Source organism: Argiope bruennichi, chromosome 5 (assembly GCF_947563725.1).
Source record: "Argiope bruennichi chromosome 5, qqArgBrue1.1, whole genome shotgun sequence".
Lineage (NCBI taxonomy): Eukaryota > Metazoa > Arthropoda > Arachnida > Araneae > Araneidae > Argiope > Argiope bruennichi.
Window position 1 is genome coordinate 55,015,228 of NC_079155.1, and position 15,052 is coordinate 55,030,279.

The 15,052-nt window shown below is 26.4% G+C and overlaps 1 protein-coding gene across 1 annotated transcript; it reads left to right on the plus strand.

Moving 5' to 3' along the window:
- Window positions 1-4,850: 4,850 nt before the first annotated feature.
- Window positions 4,851-14,327, plus strand: LOC129968555 (ATP synthase mitochondrial F1 complex assembly factor 2-like). The gene is made up of 9 exons (XM_056082568.1): window positions 4,851-5,072; window positions 5,659-5,706; window positions 5,792-5,937; window positions 6,749-6,846; window positions 11,063-11,143; window positions 11,227-11,339; window positions 12,354-12,469; window positions 12,541-12,678; window positions 14,214-14,327. The coding sequence occupies exons 1-9, from the start codon at window positions 4,985-4,987 to the stop codon at window positions 14,232-14,234; spliced, it is 849 nt and encodes a 282-aa protein (XP_055938543.1). The 5' UTR covers window positions 4,851-4,984; the 3' UTR covers window positions 14,235-14,327.
- The last annotated feature ends 725 nt before the right edge of the window (window positions 14,328-15,052 follow it).

The following is a 15,052-nucleotide window of genomic DNA, read 5'->3' on the forward strand; positions in this document are numbered from 1 at the left end:
TAATGTGAAAATAAATTCAGCTTGCATCATAATATTTCTTTGTAAATTATACTGAGTATTTTTATCCTCCTGGTGCCAAGACAAAAAGATTTTGTTTGGATTTAACTCTAGAAAATGCCACATAAAGTTGTCCATGGATTTTAATATACTAAAACTTTCCCCAATAATTACCCTACAAAATGGTACAAATATCTCTAATATGAGTTTATTCTTTTGGGCATAACGAGTTTTTATTGATTGAATGAGGGGGATTTAGGGATTTTTAGCTACAAAGGCTGTCATCCCAACGAGTTTTTAATCGCTGTTAAAAATCAAACGTAAACAAAGAAATGTATCACATATGCATACCACAACTTTTGCTATTTGCGCATGTGCTGATAAGTGCAACGCACCGATACTGCTGTTTTAACGCATGCGCAAATTGTAGTAGGAAAATAATTAAAATCGCAATTATAAAATTCCTTTTTTTTTTTAATTTCGATATGATTTCAATATACTAAAACCTTTCCCAATGAACGCCCTACAACATGGTGGAAATATCTCCAATATCAGTTAAGTATTTCGAATTCAATATCGCCTTCTCTAAGAACGGAACTCTAATGACTTTCTTTATTGTTTAAAATATCACTTTAGTGATAGTATTCTTAATACTCAAACATTTTTATTAACATTATGAATCATTATTAATCTGTGTAATTTAATAATACGAAAAGCCAATGGATCAGTCAACAAACAAATGGTCCGATTCCACCCATCTTAATTTTATATAAAAACTCATGACCTCTAGAAATGTCTTTACAGGTCGCCTGCCTTCCTCCATTTTCAACAGAAATAAATAAATAAAAAAAATATTACTTCAAGAAAAATCGAAGTCATCACTAAAAAAACACTGCTTTTAAGAGAATTTGAAAATATACAATCATGGATTTTTCATATATTCTCCTCAGAAAAAACCCGTGACTGAATACTTTAGCTACAATCCAAAAACAAATGAACAGATTTCAAAATTTTTCGTTTCATATGAAAGCTCATAACTCCTTGATAAATATTTTGCGGCCATCTTCTCATATTACCCCACCACTTTCTATTTTCTAGAGAAATCGGAAAAATATTACTTAACGGTATACTCTCTATAGGGGAAAAAACCTTCCTATATGGACTAAATTTCCCTTTCTCAACTCATGGTACCGATTTCGAAAATTTTTGTTTGAAATGAATAATTATGAATTCTATATGCAACATCAATGGTCATCGACATCCTATCTCTTTATTTCGGGATAAATTTCAAAATAAAACTTTGACAGAATCCTCAATAGCTGAACCATTTCGGTAATTTTTGTCACGAACTTGACAGTTTCTCAACTAGTCATGGCTAACTATTCAGAATAAAACTTGTTTTCTTTTCTGTGCACTTTCTATAATCGTTATCTTTACTTATAATAAAGATGAATATGTATATATGTGTGTGTTGGTGTCTACAGGCCATATCGTTTGACCTAGAGCTACCAAATTTGGCAGATGCATACTTTGGAGGGTGAAAATGTGCCTCGGAGCGATTTTTTTTTTTGTAATTTTAATTAGAATTTTCATTAATTAAAAATTAATTGAAATTTTACTTTACTTCCAACTTTTTATAGTTTCTTGATAATGCAAAGAACGTTCTAAAAAGATTTATATAACTTATGTCTTAATGTACTTATCGCTAAAATTCCTATATATTTTGGAATTTTTTATTTTGTCACCAAATGATCACCAAATTTGTGTCCATGGGCGGGAATCCTTGATCCGGCATTCGTTCAAACCGTCAAAGAATCTATCAAAACCGTTTGTAAAGCTGTTTTCCTTACGAGGAGACTTACTGCGCTGGAAAGCAATATTACAAATTTGTAGCAATATTGATTTATGTATGAACTGATATATGTAGTCATATGAAATTGATGAAATAAATCTTACTAAAGTGAAAGAAAATACTATTTTAAATTATGATTGTATAATAAAAATAGATTATTCTGATCCATTAGGTCCATTTTTTGAAGGTCTAAGTTCTGTCTTAGCTTTATTTTAAATTTTTTTGAAACATCGAGGCACAGAGGTAAGATGACCCTTTATGGTGCATCCAGGTATCATGAGCTTTCATATAAAATCAAATTGGTGAAATCCGTGCATTAGGATCTTTTTTATTGCTTACTGATTTAAAACTGATTGATTAAAAGGTTTTACAAGCAGTGAATGGGAAATGAAATAGTTTAGTTGAAAATTTTTTCAAAAATGGGTGGAAGTTGAGTGCAGAGGACCGTAAATGGCATATCTGAGTCATTCATTTTTATATGAAATCAAAGCAGTGTTTCTGCCTGGGAGACTGCTTCATTAGTTTTGGTAATTATTTTATATTTAAAGATTTGTGGCAAATAACTGATCGCCGAAAGTGATTAATTATACTTTATAATTAAAAATTCAAGTGAAATTAATAAAGTTCTATTCTTTTTTACTTCATATTATGAAATTTAATACTATCTACTTTACACAATGAGAATTAATATCATTTATTCAGTATACTGATGGAAACTTTGACGCCTTTAGTTTCGATGAACTAAGAGCAAAGAACGATTAATTTTAATTAATTTGCTGAAAAACGATAAATATTTACTGAGGCCTGGTAATAAACTGAAAGAATCAGGATATTTTCAGATTTATAAAAAGTGATAGAATTTATGATTGTAAGAGAAACTTTGTTACTTTTGCCTATGTGATTGCGTAAATTGATCCTATTACGAAGTCATAACCAATTTAAATTGCTTTGAGGGTTATGGGGATAATTTTACAACAATGCTATGAAGTCCCCAAAGAGTGAAGATGCTTTTAAGATCAAACAAATTGAAAAAGAGAGGGGAATATATTTAACCCCCACGAGTGGTCTCCCCGTAGAGGAAAAAGAACACCCTTCAGTAACCTTTTGCACCCCCACCTACTTCATCCTTCTCCCAAACATGAGAAATTTAAAATTTCGTTGTTTGTGTTTCGTAGTAAGATGGAGAAAATCTGTATTTTGAATTACCTGTATGTCACTGGCGAACAATTGTTACAAAAGACAGATTTCTGGTTTGAACTTGCGACTACTGAATCCAACATGCGATTTTTGATGATATTCTTTCAAATTTATCGCTAACATGCGGATAATATACAAGTACCAGACAATGGAAATTAAGCTTTAGACGCGCTTTTTCCAACCGATGGAAACCACTATTAGACATAGAATTATAATTTTTATTCACAAAATCCTATATCAACTTTCACATATTTAAGTCAATCGAATTTTGAATTTTCGCGTTCCCAAGCTTGTGGAAATATCAACCGATAGGTGGTCAGGTGTTTCATAGATTTGATTCAAAATTTGATTAATCTACATTTTAGATGTTAAATCTGTGAACGAAATTTTATTTACTCAGCTCTTTTCGTTCAAATTTTATTTATCTATTTCTCTTCGTTTTGTAGCTTTCGTGTTAACTTATATTCGGACAAAACGGACCGACAGACTTCTTCTGAACGGATTTCACTCAAAATTTTATAGAATTCTACAAATTTGGTGTAAAAACGCCATATAAAATTTTAATCGTCAAATTCAAAGTACTTTTGAGTTATCTTTGTTACAGACAGACAGATATAATACCAAAAATGCGTTTTTCGTTTTCAGAGAGGCTGTAAAATCTGGAGATTCGTCAAAATCCCGATTTTGAATTTTTTGATAATTGAAATACTTTCTCTGCATTTTATATACTCAAAAGAACATAAATGTGTTTGGGATTCAGAAAGGTCTGAGACATGGATATTTGAGAAAATCTTGTATTTTAGTTCCGGACGATTAAAATATTTTCTTTTTGTATTTTTCATATACGAGAAAATGAAATGGGATGACGGCCAAGAAGTTGCTTAAAACTTTAGAATTATTCTTGAACTAACTAACTAAATAAATAAATAAACGTGTTCAATATAGTCCATTCGTTGAGCAATCTGATTTCAAAGAACACTTGAATTAAAAATTAATTCTCTGACTCAATTAATTAAGACTGAAAATAACTGAAGAAAATTGTAATTCGAAAATGTGCAATACAAGGCAAATTTTATAAACAAAATCGCAAATAGGAAATGGAGCAATGGAATTTGTGATGGTGAAGGAAGCTTTACATTTCTGATTATTAATTTGTAAAATTGCAAAAGACGTAGCCATTGTAATTAATTTAATAGTTTAATTAATCAGCATCAAAAGTGCTTATGAAAACTAAAATACTTGAAAGGGAAAGATGTGAGATGAAGAAATTCTCATACAATATTATTATTTTTAAAGTATCCTTATTATTACAACATTTGTTATGCTCTATTGTATTCTCTCTTCATTATTGGATATTTGGTTGTGTCATATTGCCGGAGCACTTCTACTCAGATTTTCATTGTCAAAATCAACAAAAATTAACCAGTTGTTCAAAAATTAACCAGTTTTATTCAGACTTCTTGTTTCGGTCTTCATCTGATGATTTTTAATCGAAGCAATCCAAATCCAATCCTACAGGTCGAATTCGGATCAAACGTCTGTTCATTTGTTCTGAAACGAACGGCGCACATATGCCAACTCCGCAGTATAGTGGGTAGTATAAACAGCCAAGCATTTCAATTTAGACATTTAACACAATTCTTCAACTTGTGTTTGCTTAAAATCGTTGTTAATAATAGTAAACGTATTATATCACTTTGGCGTGATTTATTTTATATTTACAATGTGATCATATATTCATAGCACTTAGGTTCTATTAAAATTTAAATTCTAGTGCAATGCTGGTTCAAGCAGACAAATCATTCTCTTCAATTTCAAACATAAACATACAAGACGAAATTAAGACTTTTACATTGTTATCATATATTTTAGAAATTTCTTATTCATTGTTATTTTTACAAACATTATTACAAATTTTGTTTATTTTATAAAAAAAAAATGTCTTCAATCGCTAGATCAATTATTCAAAAATTGTTTACAACCCGTTATTTTCCTGTTCGAAAAACATCATACAGATATTATCCTGGTAACTATTTTAATAGATATAATAATTTTTAATAAAAGTATCTATAATGTTACTGGAACTGAAATGCCTATATAATCATATTTTTTTTAATAAAACGATGTTGCCTTTACTTTCCTCATTGAAATAAATATTTGTATTCTGATTGTAACTTTCAGATTTTTAATTATTGACCTATCGCCACATATGGCGCAGTTTAACCAAATTTGACTCTTTCGCCATTAAACTCCAATCATACTCAACACATGCCTTAAATTCTTTAAATTTAAATTACCATGATGTTAATTTTTTAATATATGCACCATCATTTAGATGTTAATTTTTTAATATATGTACCATCATTTACTCACAAAATACTATAGTATATTCTGATTTTTTTTTGTATTTTAAAATTTCTAACTGAAGAAAATGGAATTTATCAATAGCAATTTTTAAAAATATATTTTAAATCATTAGACATTTAAAACTGCTTTTATCACAGTATTTGTTCTTGTTGAAGTATGTTACTTTTATTTATTTTATAAAAGGGAATTATTTTGATAGTTAATGCAATTTAATATAATATTACCCCCCCCCTTTTTTTTTGCAGCTCCTGTGAAAAGATTTTATAGAAGTGTACATGTTTCTGAATCAGATGGTATGATAACAAAAATATTACTTTTTAAAATTAGTATATATAGAACACAACTTTTCTCTTAACTTATTCTATTTTAACTTTTAAGGGAGATATGAAATATCACTTGATAAAAGAAAGCTAAAAACTCCTTCGGGTACTTTATTACAACTTCCAAATGAAGCCCTGGCAGCAGCTATTGCTACAGAATGGGATTTGCAACAGAAAATTATTCAAAGACATAACATGCATCTTGTAAGTTTGTATTTTAATTTTAATGTTTAGAATTCAAATTGACTAATGTTGGTTTTTATTAATATACTTCATTGGTATTATTTTTATTCATAGTTTTATAGTTCTATTTATTTTGAAAAGGAAAAGGACCTTTATTTAGCTATTATTATAATAATGAACTTTATACTCTTTAGAATGAACTTTATATATTTTTTTGGTTAATATCATTGATTATTTACAGATCATAGAAGATGTAAATATTAAAAATTCTTTTGTTTATGTATTTAGTAAAAAAAAAGTCTTTATAATTAAAAAAAGATTGAAAGTTTGGCATAAAAATTGAATCAAAATAATGCAAGACAATTAATGCAATTACATCTAAATACAACACATTCAGAATTATAAAAGTTTCAAATCATTCTTTGGAATTCAGAATATGAAAATATTTAGTGTTTTATGTATCAAATAAAAAAGATAATCATTATTTTTATGTAAAATTTGGAAATAAGGAGATTTCTTGCTTTCACGAAACAGTTTTATAAATATATGCTTATCATTAGCATTTTGCCTTTTATTGCAATCTTGTATCCCAAAACGAAGTATCTAATCTTTCATATTGAAGGTATAGTTGTGCTTAGCATAAGTGTTGGCATAAAATGCAACTCAAATTAAAGAAATATCACAGCATCTTCGTTTAGAAAAGTTAATACATTTGGAATGTTCTGGTATCTTATTAATGAAAATAAATAAGTAAAAAAATACTGAAATAGTTAATTCTTGTTAGTTTAATTATACCTCATTTTGACTGATCTTTTCATTGATTTTTTTTCAGACAGCATTGTGTAATACTGCTATTGATAATCCTTGTCATCAAAATCATGAAAATATTGTAGATGGTATGCTACAATACTTGTCTTCTGATACATTATGGTATAATATTTTCTTTTTTTTTTCAATAATACTTTTTTTTAAGTAATAAGTATAGAACAGTTTTAATTAAAAAAATTTAATGTAGATGAATTCATAAAAAATAAATAATTAGCATATTGCAAAATTAAATGAAGTTAAAAAAATATATGCAATTTTACAATTTGCTGTTATTTTTATTTTGCCAGTGCACCTCATTACATTTAATTTTCATTGAGCAATTTTTTCAATCATACATTTCTCAACTAATTTTTTAAGTAGTGCATACCTAGAATATATTTTGTATGAGTGATGACTAGAGATTGGTAAATACATTAAAAAAATTATGAAATTTATAGCTATTTTTTAATATTATCGAAAATATTATTTTCTTTAAATTTTAAGTTTTCATTTATAATTACCATTTATTCAAAGATGATAGTGAATTTGACATTGAAGAATGTTTTTCCAGTGAATTCACAAATTAAAAGATAGATTATGCTGTTTTCAACAGACATACTAATATGCACATCTATATAACAAATTGCATTTGTGTTGATATTATGATTTGATCAATCTCTTCCATTTCATCCCTTTTTGTAAATAAATATTCACAAAAAATGACACCTGTTTTTTTAAAATATAACAATTAGTAAATTCTATTTAGATTTAGCACCTAGTTATACATGTCTCTGTAATAAAGTGCTCATAATTTTTATTCCAGTGAGATATAAAACCAATATTGCATCTATAATAAAATTTACAGTTTGGTACATTAAAAATTTGTCTGGCATATGATTGTAGAATATAGCAATAATAAAATTTGCAGCAAATTTTGTTTTACATACTAATATTTCAGGATTTCTTAAATTTTGAGCTGTAACTCCATGAAAAGTTACTTTCATACATTCTGAGGGTAGTGAAAATATTGATTGTAAGTCCTTCTATTAAATTTATAACATTATTAAGAAAAAATATTTCAGAAAGTTATTTTAATCTGAAACATTTTATCAAAATTTTACACTAATAGTATACATTTGTCAAATTTCTTGTTATATTTTATTGAATACTTTTTAATGTCCCGACTCTTTTGCCCATTAGGAAACATGAACCCATAGTAATTTAGAAACCAAAATCGAATCATGGTGACTATATTCTCTTTTTACAAGCAGTGGTTATGTATATTCAACATGTAGATGTTTCCGATTATTTAAAGATTTTAATTTAATTATTTGAAATTTGCGTAGCTTAAAACTTGGCTAAGAATATGTTTGAATTTTCTTTTGCTGTAATTTTTTCCCCATTCATCAGGGAAAAAAGGTACCAACTAAAAACAAAACCTGAAAATTTATAAATAATAAAATTCTATAAATGAATATAATATAAATATAATAAAATAAATGAAAATAAATATAAAATAAGAAACACAAATAAAAATTTTGCCTTAGGAAAAAAATTAAAAAAAAAAAAAGATTTTATAATTTTTACTTTAAAAAGAAGACAAGAAATGAAATACAATTTGTATGCCTAGTAGAATTTCAATACAAATTTAATATTATTTGAGATTAGTTATATTCTTTGAATCAGTTTTCTCAATTAATAAGTTGATCATTTTTAAAACAGGAGAAAAGAAACGATTTCGCAAAGGGGGGGGGGAGGTGATTTCACTCTCTTTAATAAAATCCAGCAGTCTCTGATAAACATTTTGTTTATCCAGATTATTATTTATGCAGTTTAAATGATTAATATGGAATACATTAGAAAAAAAGTTCTAGCTTCTTATTTGGTATGACTGAAAAACATGTATTCGATTAAATCAGTTTGGTGTATATAACTTGAAATAAAAGCAGAAGTGAAAACTTACTGCTTGAGTTTACTATTAGCAAAAGAGAATGAGTTTGAATTCTCTCACAATATTTAAAAACTTTGCTATAAATGTATCAAATAGAATTTTAAAATATTAAAATTGAAGGAAAATTGTTCAGAAATAAAATTTACAACATTAAAAAGGTAATGCTTTTAGTCTTAATATAATACAATTTTCATCAGATAATTGTTTGGAAGAGAAGAGCATCAATTTCCAGTCAAGTCATAGCCATTACCTAACTGACAATGGTTAAACCTATTTTTGCACTCGATTAAACTTTCTGCTCGAAACCTTTCTCTTGATTTTTTTTATATCTTCTTTCCCAATATTGAATGTATAAAGGTGTACCAAAAGTTTAATTTCAAATATGAAATGAATGCACAATATTTACTGCTTAAGATATTATTTATTTTGTTATATAAGAACCCTTTTGTTCTATTACATCCTTCCATCTCTCAGGAAGCGTCATTATGCTTTCTTTTTAAAATTGTTGTTTTGGACAAGAAATAACCCTCCAGTTGCACTTTTATTTAGCTGATGGATTTAAAGCGCTTATTGAGGAGGTAATTTTTTAAGAACAGAAAGAAGTACTAATCAGATGGAGCAAGATCCGGAGAGTATGCAGTAAAACATTCCAATCAAACTGTAAGAGCTTTTCTCTCAAGACTGATGCAATATGTGGTCTCGCATTGTTATGATGAAAAACAACGCTTCATTGGTTAATGAATTCTGACCTTTTTTTTTTTTTTTGGCTATGGCAGCTTTCATGATCCAGTTGATGACAGTATTTTGTAGAATTTATTGTTTCACCTTGAGGGAGGAGCTCGTAGAAAATTACGCCTTTCCAATCCCATTAAACGGACAAAAGAACTTTTTTTGGATGTAGTCCTGGGTTTGCGACAATGTAGAGCTCTGGGACGAATGAAACCAAAGACATAGATAAACCTGCACGTTTGCACAAGCACAGCCATTCATAGTACGATGAGAAAGAAACTTTCGGAACACACAGTTAACCCTCTAATAATAGTATCTAGTTCCATTAATTAGCTAAACAAATCTTTGAATTCAATGCAGTTGTATAAACATTCAATGAAGCATTTTGAAATTTATATGATGGTTTGTTTACACTTGAATATTACCATTCAACAATAAGTAATTTCTGTGTCATATGTTAGTGTTATATATATATATATGCCAACAAAGCATATTTACAAAAAAAGCAATTTAATGAATCACTTTTCATTTGTACATACAGTTAAGGATAGGGAGTATAAGAACATATATTTTAAACACACAAAGAGAATTTTATGATTTGAGAATTTTCTTTTTATGATTTAGGCTGGTTCTTTAATTGATGTAATCTTAATATCATTACTGCTAATCTAATGAAAGTATATAACTCTAAATTAGACAGTAAACCTTATTCTTTTGTACTTCATAAGAGACAAATCAGTCATGCTTTATGAATAATTAATGATATACATTAAAAAAAAAGAATATTGTGCATGAACATGCATTTTCTTCAATTCTCTAGTTAATATCATTTATAATTAATTAATTATGTAAGTGGAAATGCTTATAACCATTAAGAAAGAGTTTGAAGTAATGCAGCAAGATTATATCTAATTTTATTTCTCTATCCATTGTTTTGGCTTTTTAATTTTCAATGTGCCAGATAAAATTGGGAAAAGTATCAAGTAGTTGAAACTGCAAAAATAACATATTACACAAACATGCCGTCCATGCATATGTAATTGAACAATAACTTTTCCATTAAATTCATAGCTTTACAGTTTCATATAAGTAATACAAGACATAATAATTGAATACTTCTATTTTCAAGAGAAATATTTATTCTTATTTTAAGAAAGAAAAACAATTTTTAACTCTCGAAGCAACCACTTCTTTCTTATAAAACTTACAGCTTTCAGAAGAATATGCTTTGAAAAAAAAATTGATAAGCTGTTCATACAGTTGAATTTTTACATTCTGAAAAATATTTTACCCATGCAATTTGAAGGAAGTATATAAATAAATGTGAATTAATATGTTAGAATAAGGCTTTAAAAAGATAAAGCAAAGTTAATATAGTGAATTCTCAGTCAAAGCTTATATTGTAAGAAATGATCAAACATCTAATGGTATAAAATTTATGAAAACTGTCATATAAGTTCACTTTCAAATGAAATTAATGTAATAAGCTGTATTTTCATTGCTTTGCCATAAATATTGAGATTTTACCTAATATGGTCAATGTGAAAAATGCATTTCAATTTTTAACAATGCATAAATGAACTTCCCCTTCCTACTGATGTGTAATATTTTTACATTGTGTAAGTATATAGAGTATAAATAATTTGATCCAATGTTTAGTTTCAGATCTAATGATCCTCCTAGTTTAGCAGAATTACAAAAAGAAAAGTGGGACCCTCTCCTGAAATGGTTTGAAAATAGGTATATAATTACTGTATGTATATGAAATCAAAATAAAATGTAAAATGTACAAAAGTTTCATTTGAAATTTTATTTTTTAATAGATATCATGTAAAAATCAACATTTCAGAAGATGTAAGCACTAATCCTGTGCCAGATGAAACTTTATATCAACTTAGGAAACATCTTTTATCTTACAGTCATTGGTGTTTAATAGGTAAATTTTAATCATTTTCAGATATATTAGTTCAAAAATCATTATTACAATACAATGTCCTAAAATTGATTTCAGCAGCAATATTTGTTTTGCATGAAATTTTTAGTTCACACTGTGTTAAAATTATGTATTACCATTTGAACCCTTTGAACTGGCAAAAATAACCGTTCAATTTGATTGAAATCTTTTTGTCTTTGAAACATATTCCTTTTATTAAGTTCATTTTTACATTAAAAATCAATTTATTTACCAATGTAGAGAGAAAAAAGTAAACTTGTTTATTATATATGTATGGTATTTAATTATATAAAAAGTTTTTATAGAACTGATATTTAAAATTATTTTCTGGAATCCTATAATAAATAATTAAGATCTAGTTAATGCATTCAAACAGAAAATACTACTAATATCTTCACACATCAGAAGCTGTTTTATTACAAAAAAGCAGTTAAGCATTTTGTTTACAAAAAAAAAAAAAAAAAAAAAAAAAAACAGTTGATTAAACTTTATACTAAACTTGGCTTAATATATAATATGGATATAGTTTAGATGTATACTATACAATATATGAAACCAAAATTGATTATTATATTGCTGATATGTTATTGCAAATGACCAAATCAAAAGAAAAAAAGCTATTATGTTATTTTCTTTTTCAAATATAATCTCTGCAATAGAAAAAAAAAAAAAAAAAAATCATGCATTTCAATGTATTATTAGTATACAATATATTATGTACATACATTGATGTATACAATTTTTTTTTTCTATTGCAGAGATAACGTAACAAAATAACAAGAATGCATTAACTTACTTTTTCTTTCAATTTAGCATTATATTGATAGTAGCTTGTGTTTTAGTACTAATGAAATGCACAAACTATTTGAAAAGCAAATATTTTTTCAAACACATTAAAAACTCTATAGTTAAAGGAAATTTTTACTTTAGAATTTTCAGTTATATGACTGAAACTAGAAGTGTGCAAAATATTTATGAAGAATATTTTTTTAACAGGTATAAATTTTACTGCTGAGAATTTAAAATCTCTTATTTTAACTTTGGCTGTAATAAATCATGTGATTGATGTTGAAAAAGCAGTTGAACTTTCAAGATTAGAAACTGTTTTCCAGGTTAGTGGAAATCAAATATAGTTTCTTTAACCTAAAAATAAACACAATTAACATTTTCTTTTTTAATTTAGATACAGAACTGGGGATCTGTTGAATGGGCCCATAATGTTGATGAAGCTCAGTTAAAAGCAAGAGTAGCTGCAGGAGTATTATTTACTTATTTAAATGAGGGTTCATCCGACTTAATTCAAAAGGATGCTTCTAAAAAGGTAATTATGATTACACGCTAAAAAAATGTTTGAAACTTAAAAAATCTTAATTTTATAAATACAAAAGTGAAAGAAATATAAGGAAATTTAAAAATTTGATTATTAAACATTGCTAAAATAAAATTTTTATAATAACAAAAGTATTAAAAACAAGATGAGTGATTTAAATATGTCTCACTGAAGAGTGAAGTTCTCTCAAATAAAGATAATATCAGATAAATTGAGGTACATCTTTTAAAAATAATTGCTTCTATTTTCTTCTGTAATTGAAGAAATTGAATTAAAATTTAGCCCTTGCTATTAAGTAAAAAAATCAAAGGCAAATAATTATAATTTATATTATTTTACAGACAAGACCTACTGAGATAATTTTCTTATTTGTTCCTTCTAAGAATGTTTTTGTATAGTTATGATCAAATTTGTCTAATTGATAGCTGAATTTTCTGTATTCATCTTAAACCCTTTTTTAACTAAAAATAAAAGTCTAAATGCTGTTAAAAAACATTAAGAGTATATTTGTTTTAGACTACCATCAATTTTGTACTTCTAAGCATATTAATTTTAATCACAGTTAGATCTTATGTTTTCTTAGAAAATTTGATCCCAAAACATTTTCTGTTGATATATTTAATTTTTCATAAGAAATAAAATTTTAAATGTTAAAATTAATGTTGAATGTATAATTTTTCAATTATTATTGTAATAGAATTTTTTTTATTACTTTAAGGCAACACAGTACCTCGAAAATTTATTTAAAAAAAATCAAAAACTCTTTATTGGCTCATATAATAAGTAGAATCTTTTTAAATGTATTGAAAATTTTAGAGCTGTATCAGTATTTTTTATTAAGTTGTTGAAAAAGTTTTGTTGAACAATGTTGTTAATGAAATAATGTTATCACGCTCACATTTCAGATCATGTGAAAAGCAGAGCCCAATAAAAAAAAAAACAAATTACTTTTTTTTCTACTACTTGCAAACTTATATAGTTATTTCATTACAATTTAAGTCAGTTTTGTCTACATGCAATCCTAATAAGCATAAAAGTTTAGTTTCATTCATTTACAATTTTAGACACTAGGTGTTTATAATTTTTGAAACACTAAAGCTTTTGAAACAATGAAAAAAAAAAAGTTTATATTTTTGTATATGTTGTCCATGTTTCTGTAAGGTTCAAAGTCAAAATTAATGCATATTTCAGAATTTTTTTGCGTGTCACAATTTAATCTATATATACATATATATATAAATAACATAAACCTCAATATCATTAGTTGAATACAATCCATAGCAAGTTTTATACAGTATATTAATAACTACATGAAGAAAATTTGCATATTTAAAAAGAGTTTTTTTTTTTTTTTAAAAGCTGAAAATTATATGAAATATTTTTAAGGGACAGGGTTAGAGTAAGGACAGTATTTTATTCTACATAAAATACAATTAAAACATTAAAAAATTTAGATGGTACTGTGTTGCCTTAATCAATAGCCTTTATGATTTTTTTAAAAATTTACTATGGCATTTTCCTTTCAGATACAAATGCTTGTTAAGTAGACAGTTATGACAGGCAAGATCAAGCAGTTACTGTAAAAAAAAAAAAAAAAATAGTTTGAATAAATTAACAGTTGGTATATTTTTTTTATCATAAGTCTATTCACAAATGAAATATAAATGTTCCATTTCTAAAAGGCATGTTTTATATTTTATATATGTAACTTAGTCTTTTAATAGCTTCCTCAGCCTCAAAATTTTGACAGCCATATATCTTACCAGGAGCCTTAAGCCATTTTTTTCATTGTACTATTTATTGCTTTTATTTTCTGTCATCTCTCACAAAACTTGAATTTTAAATTAAAGTGATAATATCAGTTAATATAAAACAATCAACATAAAACATTTTTGCTGAAACCAATTAAAAAAAATATGAGGACAGTTTAATTTGCAATACAGAAATTTTTTTTAATATAATTTATGCAGTATCCCAAAGAATTATTTAATAAAAATTTTTTTTCTGATTCATCATAAAATTCAGGAATCATATTCTGTGAAATATTCTTGAGATTCCAATTTTTAAATAAATAATTTAATTAGACCAATTAGTCTAAAGCAAAATTAGGTCACTGAATAGCACATCTTCTTTGAGATTTTATAAAGATAGTAATATTCAAAACTACATAATTCACTCAGTTTTACCTGCAACTCAGTGGATATTTATTTATTAAAAAATTAATTTGCCTTTGGTGATCTGCTGTTTTGCTCGAAATAATGGTTATATTTAATTTTCTTTAAAGTGAGTAGATATGATTTCATGTCCTGGATTTTGCCAAATTATAAGACATTGGAGGCATTTATTCTAATTGTCTTTTGCATAT